The 18,787-nt window shown below is 39.7% G+C and overlaps 2 protein-coding genes across 2 annotated transcripts; one reads left to right on the top strand and one right to left on the bottom strand.

Moving 5' to 3' along the window:
* Positions 1-59: 59 nt before the first annotated feature.
* On the bottom strand, positions 60-6,052 carry abcb8 (ATP-binding cassette, sub-family B (MDR/TAP), member 8). Its single transcript, XM_018676379.2, has 16 exons — positions 5,844-6,052; positions 4,464-4,794; positions 4,205-4,360; positions 3,512-3,606; positions 3,288-3,393; positions 3,039-3,200; positions 2,484-2,569; positions 2,272-2,369; positions 2,062-2,167; positions 1,939-1,972; positions 1,704-1,840; positions 1,523-1,617; positions 1,297-1,430; positions 1,014-1,161; positions 678-928; positions 60-460 (listed from the first exon to the last, which is right to left on the bottom strand). Exons 1-16 carry the CDS (start codon positions 5,936-5,938, stop codon positions 377-379), a joined length of 2,118 nt encoding a protein of 705 aa, XP_018531895.1. The 5' UTR covers positions 5,939-6,052; the 3' UTR covers positions 60-376.
* A 635-nt stretch (positions 6,053-6,687) lies between these two features.
* On the top strand, positions 6,688-17,950 carry atg9b (autophagy related 9B). Its single transcript, XM_051069964.1, has 14 exons — positions 6,688-7,391; positions 7,556-7,601; positions 7,935-7,997; positions 8,614-8,784; positions 10,544-10,685; positions 10,789-11,537; positions 12,005-12,158; positions 12,416-12,595; positions 12,733-12,978; positions 13,284-13,522; positions 13,654-13,747; positions 14,018-14,102; positions 14,546-14,718; positions 14,868-17,950. The coding sequence occupies exons 1-13, from the start codon at positions 7,283-7,285 to the stop codon at positions 14,698-14,700; spliced, it is 2,433 nt and encodes an 810-aa protein (XP_050925921.1). The 5' UTR covers positions 6,688-7,282; the 3' UTR covers positions 14,701-14,718; positions 14,868-17,950.
* The last annotated feature ends 837 nt before the right edge of the window (positions 17,951-18,787 follow it).

Raw genomic sequence — 18,787 nt, 5'->3', positions numbered from 1 at the left:
AATAAATAAAATAAAAATTCAGTGTATTATGATCCATTAAAGGAAAAAATACAGCTCACTCTAATCAAAACAAATTTTAATTATTTGTTCTATCACAGGATAAATTATCATTCTATACAGAATAAGAGAAGACAGTGCCATGAAATTCCCATCTTGGGTAAAGACTGTACAGTAGTGTAGTTTGTTAATCTTCACAGGTTTATCCAGTTGGTCCACTTACACAGTACATTTACACATGTAAATCTGAGAGTCATAAAAGTAGACGGTGAGCTGGTAGATGCAGTACATTTTGTATAATTCATTGTGTTCAAGCAAGCCTCCCCCATGCATTTAAAAATAAACTCCATTATTTATTGTAGATCTATAGTAAACATGCTCATTGCTGCCCCTCAGCTCTTTGTCTGCGGATCAGATCAGAATAAAGTCCTCCTTTGCTCAGCAGTTCCAAGTGAGTCCCAGCCTTAAAAGAAAAGAGGAAGCTGTTAGATTTAATTAAAACCTATATTACACTGTTCACTGAGAAGCATCCAATATATCCATATGAATTACTGACAGCTGAATAAAGTCAATTCTCCTCAGTGCGTCTTTAAACTTACAAGGTTGTCTAATAAATTAGCCGAGACATTTAACAAGAGATAAGAGCACCTCTATTTACTCTGAGTACTCTGCTGCCTCACCTCCACAATGCGGCCGTTGCTCATAACACAGATGAGGTCAGCCCCTTGAATGGTGCTCAGCCGGTGGGCGATGATGAGCACAGTGCGACCCTTTGTGGCCCTGTCCAGAGCCTCCTGCACCACTCGCTCCGATTCTGCATCCAGGGCGCTGGTGGCTTCATCCAGCACCAGGATGCTGGGGTTCTTGATCAAGGCGCGGGCGATGGCAATGCGCTGTTTCTGGCCACCTGATAATGTCACACCTCGCTCGCCTGGTTTCGAGAAATCCAGAGCTTAGTACTTACATGTCCCGCCAATTCCTTATCAGTAGTAAACGTTTTAAATGAGAGCACTTACCAACCACAGTGTTATAGCCATCTGGGAAACCTGTAATGAAGCGGTGAGCATTGGCTTGCTTGGCTGCGTTAATGACCTCGGCATCTGTGGCCTCGGGCTTCCCAAAGCGGATGTTCTCCATGATAGATGATCCGAACAAAACTGGCTCCTGCGCAAAGTATTGAAAGATACGGTGAAAACTGGACAGCGACAAATATGGCTAATTAATAATCTATTAAACTGACTTATTACTCATATCCCCATATAGAAAAATTGGGACACACTAATGATGAGCAATCCTTACCTGATTGATAAACCCAATAACTTGTCCCCTGAGCCAGGACAGGTCAAGTGTTCTTATGTCCAGTCCATCCAGCATGATTACACCGCTGGTCGGGTCATAGAAACGCTCCAGCAAGGACGCCACTGTAGACTTTCCTACAACGCATTGGATTGACAATGTATATGCTCACCATCAGGTTGTTTACTTGTCCATTAATTACAATTAGAAGCAAAAGCTAATAAATTACCTCCTCCAGATTCTCCAACAATGGCAACAGTTTTACTCGGAGGCAGCGTTAAGTTGAGCTTCTTCAAGATCTGATGGCCAGGTCTTGTTGGATAACTGTAAATATACACAAAAAGAAATCAATAGATTGTATCATCGGATCAGAAATCTGCTTCTGTTTTGAGTTCAGATGGGGATCCAACCTGAATGAAATGTTCATAAAGTCTACTCTTCCCATCAGAGAATGGTACGGGATGCGTCCTCCCCCAGCGAGTGGGATGGTCGGCTCCAAAGTGAGGTATTCAAAAACTCGGGCTCCGGAGCTTATCCCCCTCACCACCTGTGGAAAAGGTAAGAGACACGTCATATAATTCTACCTTTTAAACATGTAACACTGAGCTGAAACGTTCTCTGTACCTGTATAGAATTTTTACTCACCTGTCCAAAAAGGATGGAGATACTGGCCAGTGACCTGAGCAGAAAGACAATCAACTACATTTAAACTCATATGTTTAACAGTAAATGGTAATACAGAGCAACCGTTGTGAAGTTGTCTTTTACCTCTGAACAGTCTGGGAGGCAACCAGGAAAGACATGAGGTCTCCAGGGGACAGTTCATTGCTAGAAATTAAAGTCCCTCCAGCAAAAATAGTTCCCAGAACAATACCTGTATCAATGGTGCACAATGCAAAAATATTACCATAACAGAAGTTCTGGGATACCATACCAATCTGATTAACATTGTGGTCAACATTAGTAACACACACTCACAATTCAGGGCAATGTTTGACAGTCCCTGGAAAACCGCAATTCCAGCACCAAGATTTTCATTGATTTCACATGATTTGTCAACTTCGTATGCGTATAATCTGGGAAAAAGATGATGGAAATTAAAACATATTACCTATTAAAACTCAGACACAGTACACTGTGGCACTAACAGTATTATAGCTATGAATATATCAAAATATACTCTCACTTACTGGAGCTCCCGTTCCTCCATGGCAAAAGCTTTCACAGTCCGCACATTGCCAAGTGCCTCATCTGCCACTCCTGTTGCTTTTGCCACCTCAAATTTAACACAACATTAAGTAAAGGCACAGTCAGACATCAAATTGATTTACTTTAAGTATGCAATTCCAATGTGTTGTCTGTAGTAAGTTAATTTAACAATGCTGACAGAAATCTTAAGAAAACAATGTTCTGTCACTTCAGACTATTTGTGATGACTTATTTTGAGTGTCAGCGATATATCCCACAATACAGGTGTTGGCACAGACATATCTTTATGTTTTGTGTCAGCCCACAAAATCATGAAAATCAGAGAAGGAGTGAAGAAGACGTGAAGAAACTAAACATCTAAACATTTGATGGCAGTAGTTAGAACAGATCTATAATGTGTCAAGAGAGGAGAAGGTTCAGTGTCTGCCACAGTCGTCACAAGGCCTGTTCTACAGCTTTTTGTAATATGGCTGTCCTTTAAAACTGTATACAAAACACCGTGCAGTCCAAACATAATACTGTATTTGATCTTGTACCTGTTCTTGAGCCATACGGGATAGTTTGCGGAGGAATGAGCCAATGAGAGCCCCAGCTCCCACCAGACAGGGAAGGACAACTACTGTCAAACCTGTGAGTTTAGGGGAGATGATGTAGAGAGAGATGAAGCATCCAACTGTCTGTGTAATACTCCTCAGACCCTGCAAATATGCAGAAAGAGCAAAAAACAGGAATTAGAGGGTTTAAACCAGCATACAGTTTACATATTACTGATTATTACACAATACCTGAGAGATAACCAATTTAAAGGATGACTTGAACTCCTGAATGTCAGCAGTCAAACGATTCACCAGCTGCCCAGTTTTATTGGCATCAAAGAAAGCCACGTCTTGCCTGAGATAAAAACCCCCAACAATGACAGCATTAACAATGGTCATGTTGTTTGTACTGCAGATGTGGTCCATCTGTAATCTTAACAGTAGATAATTAGTGTTATGCTTGCTGTGTGTACCTCAGCAAGGATGCAAAAAGGGTTTTCCTCATGTCAGCTGCCACTCTCTCCCCGACCCGCGAGAGCAGGATGATGTAGCCAGTCGTCAGCAGGCCCTGAGCAAAGGAAGTGATTAACAATTGCTGTAACAGGCCATGTTCCAAAAAACGACTGTGACATTTATATGTTTTTATGCCCATTTTCTGAGAAATGAAAGAGAGTGGAACAGAGGATGCAGACGTGTGAGGCAAATAAGCATCCTGACTAACTAGGAAAAACTGAACTTTCTCAAACTATCAGATCTGCAAGTCGCTCATAACAAACAAACTACAGTGACAATATCGTAAAGTTGACATAGTTTCAATAAAAATGTAGTATAATGAGGCTCGTAAAGGTGGTAGTTATTTCAGAGCTGTTGTATTGGAATGCGTTATTGTCCAGGTGTTGCATTTATTGCACGAACCCTCTGCAGTTAATTTACAAAGAAATAAATGTCCAGGTCTCATTGAAAATAGCACACTTAGCCCAGGAATCCTCGTGGAAATAAAACACCTCACTGAACTTCCATAGTTATATCCAAGGTATATCATTGTTTGACAGCAAAATATGGCAGGAAAGTATATTAATACTACACATGCTCACAACTACTTTATTATTATCATAAGATACTACCCAGTATACATATCTTAGAACACAGATTTCTTGTGTACTTACTTGGATGCCATACAGTCCAAGTAGTTTCAGGGCAGGACCTCTTATCTCATGGGCATAATTCCCAGTATGTTCTCTCAGGTAACGTGCCACAACATTCACCAGGTCTCCAAGCATCAAGGGGATTTGAATATTCAAGATAGCTGCACCAAATGCAAGCTGAAAAGAAAAATACTCAGTTTAGTTAATCAGCATATAACTTTTCATTTCACTCATTTTAAAAACGCTGACATTAGATTTGAGTGAACTGATTCAGGCTTACCACCACAGCCCCAATGAGAGCAAAGAGCTGAGGTTTGACGAATTCCCACAGGATATGCCATTTGAACTCAGGTGCAGGGCTTTTGGCTACAACTTCCACAGGAGTGTTGTTATTCACGTCCGCCTCACAGTAAGCTATGTGGCAAAATAGTCGGGCAGAGACGGTGAGTACCGCTGGTCCAAGGATGAACTTCAGAGCCACTCCTGGGGGTTTGGATGTTCGGGTGGCAGACTGGCGGAGAGCTCTCTGAGTGAGGCTCCAAATACGACTGACGGCATTTCCAGGCTGTTGTGAGGAGCAGTATCCATTAGATCCTGGAGATATATACCATCTGGATAGGAAGAATATCAATACAATTAGACATTCAATAACCAAAATCATTAAAGTTCTGCAAAGCTAATGTAACAAAAGCATTGCCTCCAAGACATTATGGCCAGTCAATTTTTGGGCTTACAAAGTCAAGATTGATCTGTATCAGGGCAATTATCATGATCAATTAACCTACTGATTATCTTCTGAATTAACTGATATTAATTAATTGCTGGAGTCACTCTGGGAAATATGGTCCAATCGAAACAGGATTTCTGAGGCTGATATCAATATCTATATTCAGGAGTTTCCAAAATCTGATATCAAGATACATCATGAGCTGGAAAGTTTAGAACTGAAAACTTAACTGGTTAGTGCTCTCTAGTGGAAAGGTGATACTGTCTCGAAATGACTTTATTAATAATCTAGTTTGGCAGTTCTCTACTGCTAATTATTGTTACATATCATCTGATACAGATATATCTACATTAAGCCACTGGACAATTTATCATCTGTCTCTACTGGGAAGGGATGAACAGGAGGAATGATAGCAGCAACTAGTAACTCTATCACCACACATGGGCATGTGAGTACTGTGAGTATAAACCTCAAACTGCTTCCAGAACCTAACGTTATAAAATTTACAGTGATGTAAAGCAGAGAAAAGCAGCTCGTGTGAGAAGCTTGAACAGACAAATGTTTGAAATTCCTGCTATGTTGAACACAACGAAAGCAATTAATCAACTTAACTCTCCTTAACCTTTAAAAATATATCAATTCATTTTAAATGCTTTTTTCTTTTTAATGTGCAGTTCTTGAGCATGAGATTATTTGCTGAAAAAGTTTCGATCGATTTATCGATTAATCTTCTCACTGGTTTAGCTCTAGTCTGGAACACAAGTACATCCCACTGTAGCCATTTATCTGTATCTGAATGCAAAACCAACTGTCAAGACGTCCTGTCTAGAAAACCAAAGTAGGCCAAGCTTGTCAGTACTGGTTAATTAACTTATAAATCGGATACAGATCAGCTGTCATTAGCTAAACTAGCAGCCGGTCACATTACCCTACCGTGATATATTTGCTGTTTTATTACATCGCGGGTATAACGACAATGACCGCACAGGAGCAGCGATGCTTGCTTTACTACAAAGTATCTGAAACATGTTTGATGCTTATTTCAGTAATAACAAGCTCGTTAGGTCAAAACACTCGTTAAGCTCTACAGTAATCCACAGGCAACCCGCAGGCTGCCATGTTTGCACTGACCCAGAGTGCATTTCTGTGCCTACACAGGACTTCGTATTTACCGTTAGTATTGGTTTGTGACAACAGGGTGTTATTTTGTTTCACAACAGGCAGTATACTGACGAAATTTAAGTGATATGTGCAACATGGTTTGACAGCGACTCGACAAAAACTGACTTTCTTCGGGGAAAACTCAGAAAAACTACAACCGTTAACCGGAAATTACGTTAGTAGTGCCGCGTTCAGGTGACATCGTTTAGGTTGTAAATACGATCTGCCATGTGGGAAAACCTGTTGTACGTTGACCTCCAACTTGCAGTTCTGAATCGGATACATCGGGAATTTCTGACACTAACGATATATCACATCTGATGAGCAGAACTTCGAACATGTAAACAAACTTGGCAAGACGCAGAGTAAAATTCAACGTTAACAATAATACAATCAGTTCTAGCTCCATACTCCAGCGAACCGCCATCAATACGTACCACTACAAAAGTAGCCAATTTAGGCTATTAATGTGGTGTGACTACAGGGTTAGCACTACCACCTTAGAATAATACATGAACACTTCCAAGTCGGAATAACGCGTGTTTTTTGTTGTTCTTCTCATTCTTCCTGACATATGTGAATGCAGCGTTAAACCCGAAGTGACGTCAATGACGTTTTGTTGACATTTGTTTGTGAAAGACAAAAACAGTGGGACACACACAGGAGCGTGTATTTTTGGAAACCGACTAACGGACCTCGGGGTAGACTGAAGACCTCCGTGTCGTGATTAAAACACGCCGTACGTTTTATACGAACCCTGGCTCTAGACTAGACTCGAAGCAAAGACGAAAGAAGATCAAGAGCAGCAGATGGACGGACCAAGTCGGGAACAAAACAAACCGTTGTCACCCTGACTACACGAGTGGCTGAATCATTCACAGGCTAGCCAGCCATCACACAGTTGGCTTAGGTACTTAGCTTACATGCAGGTATATTGAATTTATTAGTTATCTACCGAATATTTGTCTAGTTAATTTTAAACTGCATCCCTGTATTTTACTTGTTATCATGGTAGTGTAGAGTTACACAAGCGCCGTCCGTCAGACTAGCAAGTTAGCAAGCTAATGTTAGCTGTAGCTAACATTACCCTCACTTGAACTGCTTGAGCTAGCTACAGTATGTAGTTGAGCTTGCGAGGCTGCATTCGTTTCAGACAGTGTTTACTACAAGCAGCTCGTCAGTTGGGAGTGACCTTAAGAATGTGAAGCACAATGGCCAACTTTGAAGCTTATCAGGAGTACCAGAGAATTGAGGATATTGAGGAGGACTCGCCACCAGGGGAGGAGGATTTACTGGTGCATGTGCCTGAAGGCCTGAAAGGTAAACATGTTATTATGACAAAAGAACAAGTGGTATTTGATATAATTGACTTGTTTCGTTGTGAAAGACTTGTACCTGAATGTTATTAGTCTGAAAAAGGCGATGCAACTGTGTCAAAGTTTATTACGGGTTCTAGCGAGTTCATTCTTACATTTCTCTTACAGATTCATGGCACCATATCAAGAACCTGGATAATTTCTTCACAAGGATATCCTTTAAATACAGTATAGTTGAATAGCAGGTCTACCAAGTGTACTGTCATTGCACAGGTCACTGATACTATGTTATGCTGACTCACAAACTTATTGACAGTAGTTGTTTCACGCTGTTTACCTCTTGTCTGTTACATGTTTTTACAGTGCTACTAAAGTGATCACTATGAAAGTGAATTTTTACCAGCTTGATGATTGCTACATTTGTGATATCATGCCCTGAACATTACCCTTGTTTAATCAATGCACAGTCAGACTTCGAGTATAATGTCATGTTTAATGTTTTCCAGTCTATGTTATGTCAGATTTTCCTTAACCAGCCTGTCCACATCTATCATTTTCATCAGAAGAATGGCTTTGCTTGTATGATGCTGTCAGAGTTCTTTGAACTTGTGTAAGTATAAGGATGTGCAGAGTTCAGATACCTAAAGAAAACATCACAAGTGTGCAGTTCAAACAGCATGCTTATTTTCAGTAAAATCCAGGCCTTATTTAAGTCACTGGTATTTTTCATGTTGTTATGACAGCTGAGTGTGCCTCAGGCCTCAGCATGAACTAGCCCTACCAGGTGATTTCAACAGCACCTGTACTTGAATATCATGTGATAGGTTTTTCTCCTTTACTATCTTAGCATTTCTGTTAGTCTTAATCACTTTAGTTCCAGTGTATCAGTGCAGCATATTGTTTATTTTGTGATCCTGCTGACTGAGATACCATGCCAGTAGGCCATCTCTGTTATTGGATCCTGGTCTTGTGTATGTCTCAGTCTGGCCACAATGGGTTTATTAATAAGGAGCTTTTTAAACCATTAGCTGTAGAAAATCTGTCCTCAAAATAACAGCTCAAAACAAACCTCATCCTGTTAACATATTTAATGAGTGAACTGCAATTGATCTGTCTTAACCACCCTATTATCAATTAATCACTTGTCAGTATATGCAGCGTATAGTATATGCATATTAAATATGATGCCTAATCTCTTGTTTTCTTCCCTCATCTCATCCAAACAGTCAGTTTTTGTTTGTTGTCACATTCACAACGTTCCTTGTCAACTGTGTGGAGTACGATGTCCTGTTTGCCAATCGAGCAGTCAACCACACCGGGCCAGGCCAGAATCCCTTGGACAGGAACAAAGTCACTCTCCCAGATGCCATCCTACCCAGCCAGCAGTGCACTGAGAGGTAATGATGTTTAATGGAGTAATATTATTCCTATGGGAGAAAATTAGCGGAAAAGTCAAGGTGAATTAATCGGAAAAGCTATAGAGTCACATAAAGTGATGTCCAATATGCTTGTCCCCTCGTTTCAGCCAGTTTGATTAGATACTTTGTTCTCAAGCAGACATGGTCTTGGATATTATTAGAACCCTTTTAGAGACAGGCCTTCAGAGGGATTTAATTTGTCTGGCTTAATACAGTTGTAATCAGACTTACAGACTTCATTTCTTATTGGATCGTGTCAGATGTAGCTTCAGATGGCAAGATACAGTCACATTCACAGGGCAGGAATATGGAACAGTAGCCTATTTAGTTGTACCCTGTGGGTTTCTAGAAAATTATGAGAACACTCCTGTATTTATAATGCTAATCAATGACTCTTTAAGCTCTTTTATGAACTGTCAGCACTGCAGTGACTTAAGAAGAAATAGTCTTTTCATTACCCTGTCTGACATCATGAACACTAAACCAGTTATTTGCTGACCTGAGTATCCTCTTTTTGTTTTTATGCCTTGGACAAGCAAGTTGTTGTAATATTTTGTGTAATATATTTTTGAAAAAATCTGTGAAATTAAGGTTATTCATGTTGGAAAAGAGTCATATTATCAGTAGTGATAACACTACCAGGACAGCTAGCATTACACTTTCCAGTCAATTTAAAATGGTTCAAAAACAAGCTTTGAAATTCTTTTTTCTTTTCTTTTTTTTTTTTGGTCCAATTGACATGTTATTTTTAAGTCTGTTTCATTTCAAGTACAGGTGATGTCAGTTTCTATGAAATTGCTTTTCTTTCTTAGTTTTGTTGTTTATTTCAACCTGAGATCAGTAGCTTCGAGTTGCAACATTCCTGCAAGTAATGGTTACTCAGAGGAGGGTATTTGTGTACTCTGTGTTCAGGCTGGTTTTAGGGAACAGGGCAATGTAATTGATAGCGTCAGTGATGTAAAACTGGCAGCTGAGATACTGACAACTTGGCCGGGCCTGCAAGCTGACAACCACATGACACCTCACTGGCTGGCTGCAAGGGACACCCCCCCCAAGCCCTATATTTTTTTTTTCCCCAAGATGTAGTCCTGCCTCTGCTTATTTTTTCAAGTTAGTCTAATAGGCCTCTCATCAATTTGTTCCTCATTCTAATTGTGACTCTAAACTTGTTTATATCAAAGTCAATGACGTACGACCACTTGGAATTCTAATTTGGGAACAGCTTGCCCCACTGTTTGGAAACTCTGTCTTCCTCATACACCATGTCTAATTTCCCTTTTAAAACCAGATATTTCCCCAGAGAACTTCCTGATATTTTGTTTATTATGTTTGCAAATTGCCTTCAATGATATAGAAACTACATAGCCTCAGAAACTGCACAGGTATTGGCTAATATGTGTTTGTAAGTACAGATTACTGAAGCTCAACATGTTGTGTGTTTTGACATGGAGTACTTGGAAGCTTCCTTAATTATAGAGTGATGTAAGTAGGCCACCTTACCTAAAACCTGTAAACAGGAGCTCAGTGTCAGTTCAATAGATTACAACATACACTGAGAGCAACAGTTTCTCATCTGTTTATTGTATTTTAAATTGCATACTAAATAAAGGTCAGTGTTAATGTTTTTCATTGTTCTGTAATTCTAATGCTCAGATTTCAAATAGGCCTCATGTCTTGACCACTTTTTTTCATAAGCTTCTATTTATTTGCCATGCTTCTACCTCCGTTTTCTGCTCAGGATTCAAGAGAACAGCTGGATCATATTTCTTCTCATCATGGCAGCCATCTTCTGGATCTATCGACTTGTTAAAGTCTTTTGCAATGTTCTGAGCTACTGGGAGATCAGGCAGTTCTACATCAAAGCTCTGAAGATCAGAATGGTAAGTGCTACACTTGGAGGCCTGTATCAAGAGTGCCACAAAAAATGAGTTGCATTGTCATGCATAGTTTGTTTACTTTCTGCCTCTTGCCTCTTTGTCCCAGGACGAACTATGCAACTTCACATGGCAAGAAGTCCAGGACCGGCTCATCAGCCTACAACGGGAACAGCAAATGTGCATACACAAGAAGGAGCTGACAGAACTTGACATCTATCACCGCATCCTTCGATTCAAGAACTACATGGTGGCCATGATAAACAAATCACTGCTGCCAGTGCAGCTGCAGCTCCCCCTGCTGGGCAATGTGGTGTTCCTCACCCAGGGCCTCAAGTACAACTTTGAGCTCATCCTCTTCTGGGGTCCCGGCTCTCTGTTTCAGAATAAGTGGAACCTGCACCCCAAGTACAAGCGGAATGGAAACCGCCTAGAGCTAGCCCAGCAGCTTAGCAGAGTCATCCTGCTGATGGGTTTGGCCAATTTGCTGCTCTGCCCCTTCATCCTGGTGTGGCAGGTGCTTTATGCTTTCTTCAGCTATACTGAAATAATCCGAAGAGAACCCGGAAACCTGGGTGCACGGCGCTGGTCCCTGTATGGTCGCCTGTACCTGCGTCACTTCAATGAGCTGGACCATGAGCTGCATGGACGTCTAGGTCGTGGCTACAAACCCACTACCAAATATATGAACTCCTTTACATCACCACTGCTGACTGTGCTCGCAAAGAATATAGCCTTCTTCTCAGGCTCAGTGTTGGCTGTTCTCATTGCGCTGACAGTTTATGATGAGGACGTCCTGACAGTGCAGCACATTCTTACTGCTATCACTGTGCTGGGGGTGGTTATTACGATCGCCAGGTGAGCTTTCAGAGCAAGATTTTTTCCTGCGACTATTCTGGATCACTCTCTGTAGGTGTAACACTTGAGGAAGTTGTCAGTACTTTTTACTGTTTCTTTTGCTATTTATATGATGATATACAGATGTACATAGATACATGTCTGTACATTGTGATATAACCTGATTTGCATTTTTTTAAATAATTTTTTTTCATTTACACTTTATCAGTTTGCAGGACCTCTCCAACTTGTGGGGGTTATCTATCTTATCTGTACAGGAAACACAAGAACAATAGCTAATTTTAATTTACAACTGCTTTCATCCTATATATCCCTTCTGTATGAATCTAATCACCTAATCAATCACAGATTTTCAGTCAGAAATCAGATTTTACTAAATTTAGATTGTCTTAATTATCTCACATGTACAGGTACTGTACAATGGTTCTGTTGGAAAATGTTCATGTTTTGTATGTGTCCAACGCCAGGTCCTTCATCCCGGATGAGCATATGGTGTGGTGTCCAGAGCAGCTGCTGCAGTGCATGCTGGCACACATTCACTACATGCCAGACCACTGGAGGGGCAGTGCTAACAAGAGCGAGACCCGTGACGAGGTGGCGCAGCTGTTTCAATACAAAGCGGTGAGGAAGGGAGAAACTCCATGGATTTGTCACACTCAGACTGAAGTGATGGATGTGTATTGGTTGTGACTGATAGAGTTTTTTAAGTAGCACCTGGTTAACATGAAGACTTTGTCAGGTTGGGTAGAGTCAACTAGTAAAATCACTGGATTATTTGATGCATTTTTTCGAACATTGATCAACATATGACTCCTTCTAAATATGAATACTTTAACAATTTGAGAGCATATAATAAATGTTGTCTCTGTCCAATTCAGGTGTTTATTTTAGAGGAGCTGCTCAGTCCTATCGTCACACCCTTCATTCTCATTTTCCATCTGAGGAACAAATCTTTGGAGATCATTGACTTCTTCAGGAACTTTACTGTGGAGGTGGTTGGAGTTGGAGACATCTGTTCCTTTGCGCAGATGGATATCAGACGCCATGGAAACCCAACAGTAAGGCTTTTTCCTTCTGTTACACAAGATTCAAGCCGGCCTATTCAACACATTTCTGAAACTGAAGAAAGGCTGAACTGTAATAAGCTGATGATAATGTTTCTTGAATTAATACATATCTTTGGATGTTTCTGCAGTGGATGTCTGAGGGTCAGACAGAGGCCTCTGTGTACCAACAGGCTGAAAATGGCAAGACAGAACTGTCCCTCATGCATTTCACCATTAAGAACCCACACTGGCAGCCGCCACAGGAGAGCTCAGTATTTATCAGCCATCTGAAGGAGAAAGTACAGCATGATGCACAGGGTGGCCCCTCTCCCCAGTTGCTGCTTTCTGAGGCTCCTCTCTGCACCTCACTGCAATCCAATGAGTCTGCCACTGGGGTAAGAAAACCTGAGCACCATAGAGATCACAACATGTGCCACACAGGAGCTAAAGATATAAGTCATATTAATTAAATTGTATTGTCTGTAAATATTGGAAGATGCGTGGATACAGTCAGCTTATAGTAATACATCAGCGTAAATGTTACAAATAAATATTCTTTACCACTGGATATTTGAATATTTCTAGCATAGATCTTTCTCCATAAACCCACTGTTTATGTCACTGTCTTTTTTTTTTTTACTATTCCAATATAATTTTATTCACCTAGTGACACTATATTAAAGTATGTTGTTGTTTCCAGCCTGATAATCTGTTGGCCAGCGTCCTGGCCCACCCTATTCTAACTGCATCTGGACTACAAGGGCGAGACCATCACTTCATCCCACCAAGCACCGCTGCATCTGCTGCTGCCAGCGTCCTGGCTTCTTTGTCCACTTCCCAGCTCGCACATACTGGCCGCAGCCGTGCACAGGGCCTGCTGCCGTCCTCCGTCCACCCCGAGAGCACCATGTACCGCAGCGATCGTACCATCATTGACAGGTGCTTACCAGACACTGTATTTTTTGTAGTGTTATTTACATACTTCAGCTGGGTTAGCTTATGTTGAAAGTGATAAATAAATGCAAATATTTCAGCACCATCAGCTTTAATTAATGCATTTATTTTTTCAGTATGTCTAACAGTGACTCACGCATCCGGAGCAATGCGCTGCATTCAGAGTTCGCCTCCGCCGAGATGAGCCTCCATGCCATCTACATGCATGAGGTGATTTCCTAATCATGAACCTTAGCGTTTAGACATTATTATTATTATTATACATAACCCACTTTTGCTGTTGTGTGCCTGGAGTTTTAAAGTTATACTTCACAAAATGTATTGGTTTCAGTTTTTATGGTGCTATTTCCAAGTCTACAGGGATAAATATTTGATGCTCAAAAAACAGAATTTGGATGGAATACCACTTTGAGTATTCCTTGTAGACCACTAGTCTAGGACTCTGTTCTGCTGTACACTGACAATTGCTTGTCTCTCCAGCTCCATCAGCAGAGCTCTCACCCACAGAGAACTTCAGGGCAGTGGCAGAGTGCAGTGCCAATGAGAGACCTGCACACAAACACTGGTAAAAAAAAATATTGATTTTGAACATTGATGTAAAGTTTAGGGAAAAAACTTCTCCCTAGTTTATATATGATGTCTTTCCTTATATTTTTGATGTCAACATTGACTCAGTGATCTATAACTGCAAATTCAGCAGAGCCTTACAATGACTTAATATTAGATTAGAATAGGTTTTAGAATAGACGATTTCCTAAGTATAGTCCTTTTTTTTAAAACCATAAGATTATGTACATTTTAATGGTTTGTTTGGGGTCATGGAAATCTGAGAGCAGTATGTAAGTTTGCTAATTCTCAAATTTGTGAAAATAGTAACATACTGTATGTATAAGTATATTACAGTTGGTAATCTATTAACAAGAACATATTAAAAACACTGACCACTAAATCTGCAGGGTGTGAAAAAGTGTGGAATTTAAACTAGATAATCCCACTTTGTTTCCTCAGGCTTCCAGGCACATGGTGGCCTTGGTTCCAGCATGTCCATGCCCACCACAGTCCACCTTGGTGGCTGGCAAGAAGAGGAGGAGGAGGAGAATGAAGATGATCAGGAGATTAACAGTGGATCTACTCCAAAGCAGGGCACCAGGAGTAGCTGTTGAAGTGCCTTATGTCATAAGGTATATGTTCAGTTTTTCAACTCTTAAGATGACACTTTGCTTTGTGATTCTGTATTCTTTGACGTACTTGTTAACTGAACCTAACAGTGGCCTTTTAGCCTACAAAGGATACGTTACCATGATAATTTCTCTTCTCTTTTCTTTTGTAGTGTTTACATTTTATTTTCTTCGATGAACATTGTGGCCTTAGATGATCGTCATGGAGAATTTAGCATGGACCTTTAAAACTTCATTCAGCATTTGTTGTGGGAGGGACTCATTGAATAACCACTGTCTCTGCACCTATGCGCCTCATCCTGTCACACCAGGCAGACTATGGCATCAGGGAAACCATACGTCTTCCGTCCGTTTCTTCATGATCTTTGCATAAACTTGTACAAACAAACTACATATAAAGTACACGTGACAGAGACACAATATAGTTGTATTCATAGGATCAGTGTGTGATGGTGGGTGTGAGCAGTTTTATTGTGGAATGCAAAAAGGCTCATCACAACTTCTCAGCCTCTGTGCGCACAATCCAAGTATCTGTGCATCACAAGGTTTTACAGTGTGAGTCTAATGGAAGATTTCACTGAATGGTGTCTTCTGTGCTACAAAGACTGCAAGCTGCATCTTAGCTGCCTGAACAATTTTGATCATCTAAAAAAAAAAAAAAAGAATTAATTCAGTATTTCAAGTTGTGCTGTTTTACCCTGGTGATTTGTAAATACACTTTTGCGTCTTACTTATCCTTTAAAAGTCCACATTTTTACTACCAGATCTAATCGTCGGAAAAGATACCAAGTATTGCTATGAGAAAGAGCTGACTGTACAGTAGCCGTAATACTAAAATGCCATGTGTACCTGGCAAAAGCCTGTTGGGTCTTTAAACTAGGCATACACATGCTTTGATGCTGCTGTCTGTGTTTAGTTGTCCTAAATACAGATTGTGTTCAGTGTTAATATTTATACAGCCAATCTATCAAGATGTTGCTTTTACTCAAACACAGGACTGAACTTTGGGCACCAAGTACACTTGGCATTAAAATCTCAATGCAGATAAGAAGATGTCTTTTTAATTCTCTTTAGGCTGAACGTCAGCTTAATGCCTTAACACCCATATAAACATATGTATTTAAATCTTAGTTTTCCGAATTACCTCAGTGGTGGTGAAGAAAAACTAATACTCCAATCAATACCTCTGCAGTGTATTTACTCTTGTGTAAATATATATATAAACATATGGGTTTTTTTTTGCAGTGTACAGATGCATCTTTTAACTGCATTTTGATTTTAATGGCAGGTGTAAGAGGAACCCCTTTCATTTTCTGTTAGTATTTCTTGTCCAACATATGTTTTGAGTCAGATGTCTCAGAAATGATGGGGAAGATTTTTTTTTTTATTAACAAAACAGGGTGATATTACTTTTACAAATCTTTCACAAAAGCTCACATATAAATAGATCTTCATCATAAAAGCTGATATATATATATATATCAGAGGCTGCTGCCTCTGCAGCGTTAGGTTTGGAGATTTTAGAACAGGGACAGTTCCTCTCGGGCTTTCAAAGTAAGAGCATGGGGAGAAAATAAAGCTTTTCCACAGTCAGCATCATTTGTTAGCTTTAAGAGTATTTATTACCTGTTTCCCCCTGGATATTTAATTGATGTATATGTATTATTTATTTGAAGAAAATATTTAGACTGTTTTGTCACTTTCACAAAATCTTATAATCTTATTAATGAAAAGAAATGGCATGTACCCCCAATCACTAAAAGTAGTTTCAAAAAACAAATTTTGCTTTTGAACTTCTGATAAAAAGGTTTTATTAGTGCAACGATAACATGCCCAGCTGCATGATGCGAATGTGATTTAAACGTAAAATAAACTTGGATTAAATCTGCTTGTTGCTATAGTGCGTAAAAGAAAAATCACTACCCATTTTTATTGTATTCTTCAAAAAAAATCACTACCCATTTTTATTGTATTCTTCAAAGATCTCATCCTCCACTCCTGCAAAACTTTAGAGGGTACAGATACGTCTTTGCCGACACTGCTTAGAAACTGTTCCACTTTCTTTTTGAGTATGTGTGTATCTGTGGGAGAAATTCATTTAGACACCTGCGTTATTATGCTAACACAAACTAAGAATTTTGCACTGAAAAAAAAACATTTTTAAAATGTGTGTGTATATATACAAATGTATCAGTTAAGAAAGGGCAGGTCTCAAAAGGGACGCTGAGTCAGTCTCCATCCTTAAATGACCTCTTCTTATTGTTTGTATATTAGCATCAGCACGTATTGTAATGTCATTGTCCACAGCAGACCACTTGGAAACACTGTGGCCAATCACATAAGGTCATTCTTACCTCTGGTCAGTAAAAAAAAAAAAAGAAGTTTGCCCTGTAGGGGATGACTTGTGTGTTTCTGTCACACTCTATGCTTACATGGGTATCGTGGTGACTGTTTATTTGTGGTACATCTTACAAATGCAGTGAGTTTCTGTTGCAGAGACACTGGAGCTCAGCTTTGTGCTAAGAGTTGATTTCTTTTGGCGGTCTCCACATTTGTACCTCACTGTTGCGTTTGTCATTTTATTTTCAGCAGTGCCTTAGTGTTAAGGACTAGTATTCGCTCTCTTTAGAAGCCATTTCATGTAAACCATCAGATTTGCTTTCACAGATTTAGCAGCACATACTATGTACAGTATTTTAGTTTTTGCAAGTCATCATGTATAGCATCGAGTATGTAGTGAAATTGTGGATGTGGCTTGTAAGATGAGATCTTGAGATCTTGTGTCAGTCTGTTGCACCTGACAGTGCACTTCTTCTCATCATGGTGTCTAAACTAGCACTGTCTTGAAAATTCTAAAGAAGCAGGAGTATGCCTTGTAATTGGCAGTGTCATCATGGCCAACCCTCTCATCATACTATGGTTTCTTATCCACTATACACCAGTCTAAAAATCACAGTGACTGGAACAAGGTGCTAAGTTTTCATCCTGAAATATTGAATATGTTTTAAGACTTTTTTTTTTTGGTACATTGGTTTGTCTGTCTGTTTTGTTCTGTAAATTAAGAAACACTAGCTGAAAAATGAAACATGCCAAAAGAACCTGTTTTCAGCACAGCTTTACAAGACATATTGTTTTCTGTGAGTGAGTAGAGAGGCAAATTTTGAGTGTATTTAATCATTTCATGTGTGGTTGACTATGTGACGTTTATTTGAAATAAAAATATATTTTAATTTTCTCTCTGTTGTATATTTCTGTTGCTAGTTTGCTGTGTCAGCTTGTGAATGAATCATCTATATGACAACATGTTTGGTGCCACTCTAATTGTATCACAACCTGTTATATTGGTAATGATGTTGGCTTTTCTGAATTTAAGAGGTGATCTTTTACGTCACAGCATTAATTTAGAAAAGTGTTTTTGGATTTTTTTGTTTTTTTGCATGGCTCAATGCCTTTTCAGTTTGTCTGCCCAACAGTTTATTATTTCGACCACCATTGGATGGATTGCTGTTAGATTTGCTACAGACATTCATGGTCCCCAGTGGATGAATTGTGATGAGTTTGGGGAACTTTTGACAGTTTTATCTAGCACCACCAACAGCTTAACATGGAGTGGTTTTTGAAACACTAACTGTGGGTGCATGCTAAATAACTATTGTTTGCTCAGTAAGTTAAGTCTGAGATGTCCCAAACTGATCATTGTATAGAGGATAAACTAACAAACCTCAAACATACTTCTCATCCCTATGAGAGCAATACAAGTTGCAGGAAAAAGCCTAACCGGGACAAGTTGTTCCCAACCCTTTGGCCTGTGACCAGTGTCCATCTGCGTCGTTATTAGTTGTTTCTCATGTCTAGTGATCGTGACCATTTCAGCTAAAGAGTGATTTTTACTTAAGGGAGTAAAGTTAGGCACTTGTTAACTGAAAAAAACCTCAGTGTTTTTCCCCCTGTTTTCCTTTCCTGTTAATCCTCTTGAAACTCTTTCAGGATTCATCTAAACCCTCAGGTTGGGACTCACTAACCTGGACATCACAACATGGTATGTACACAAAACATTTATTCAACATTTAAC

Source organism: Lates calcarifer, linkage group LG4, assembly GCF_001640805.2.
Source record: "Lates calcarifer isolate ASB-BC8 linkage group LG4, TLL_Latcal_v3, whole genome shotgun sequence".
Classification (NCBI taxonomy): Eukaryota; Metazoa; Chordata; class Actinopteri; family Centropomidae; genus Lates; species Lates calcarifer.
The sequence above is the reverse complement of the archived record's forward strand: the minus strand, read 5'-3'. Positions and strand labels throughout refer to the sequence as shown.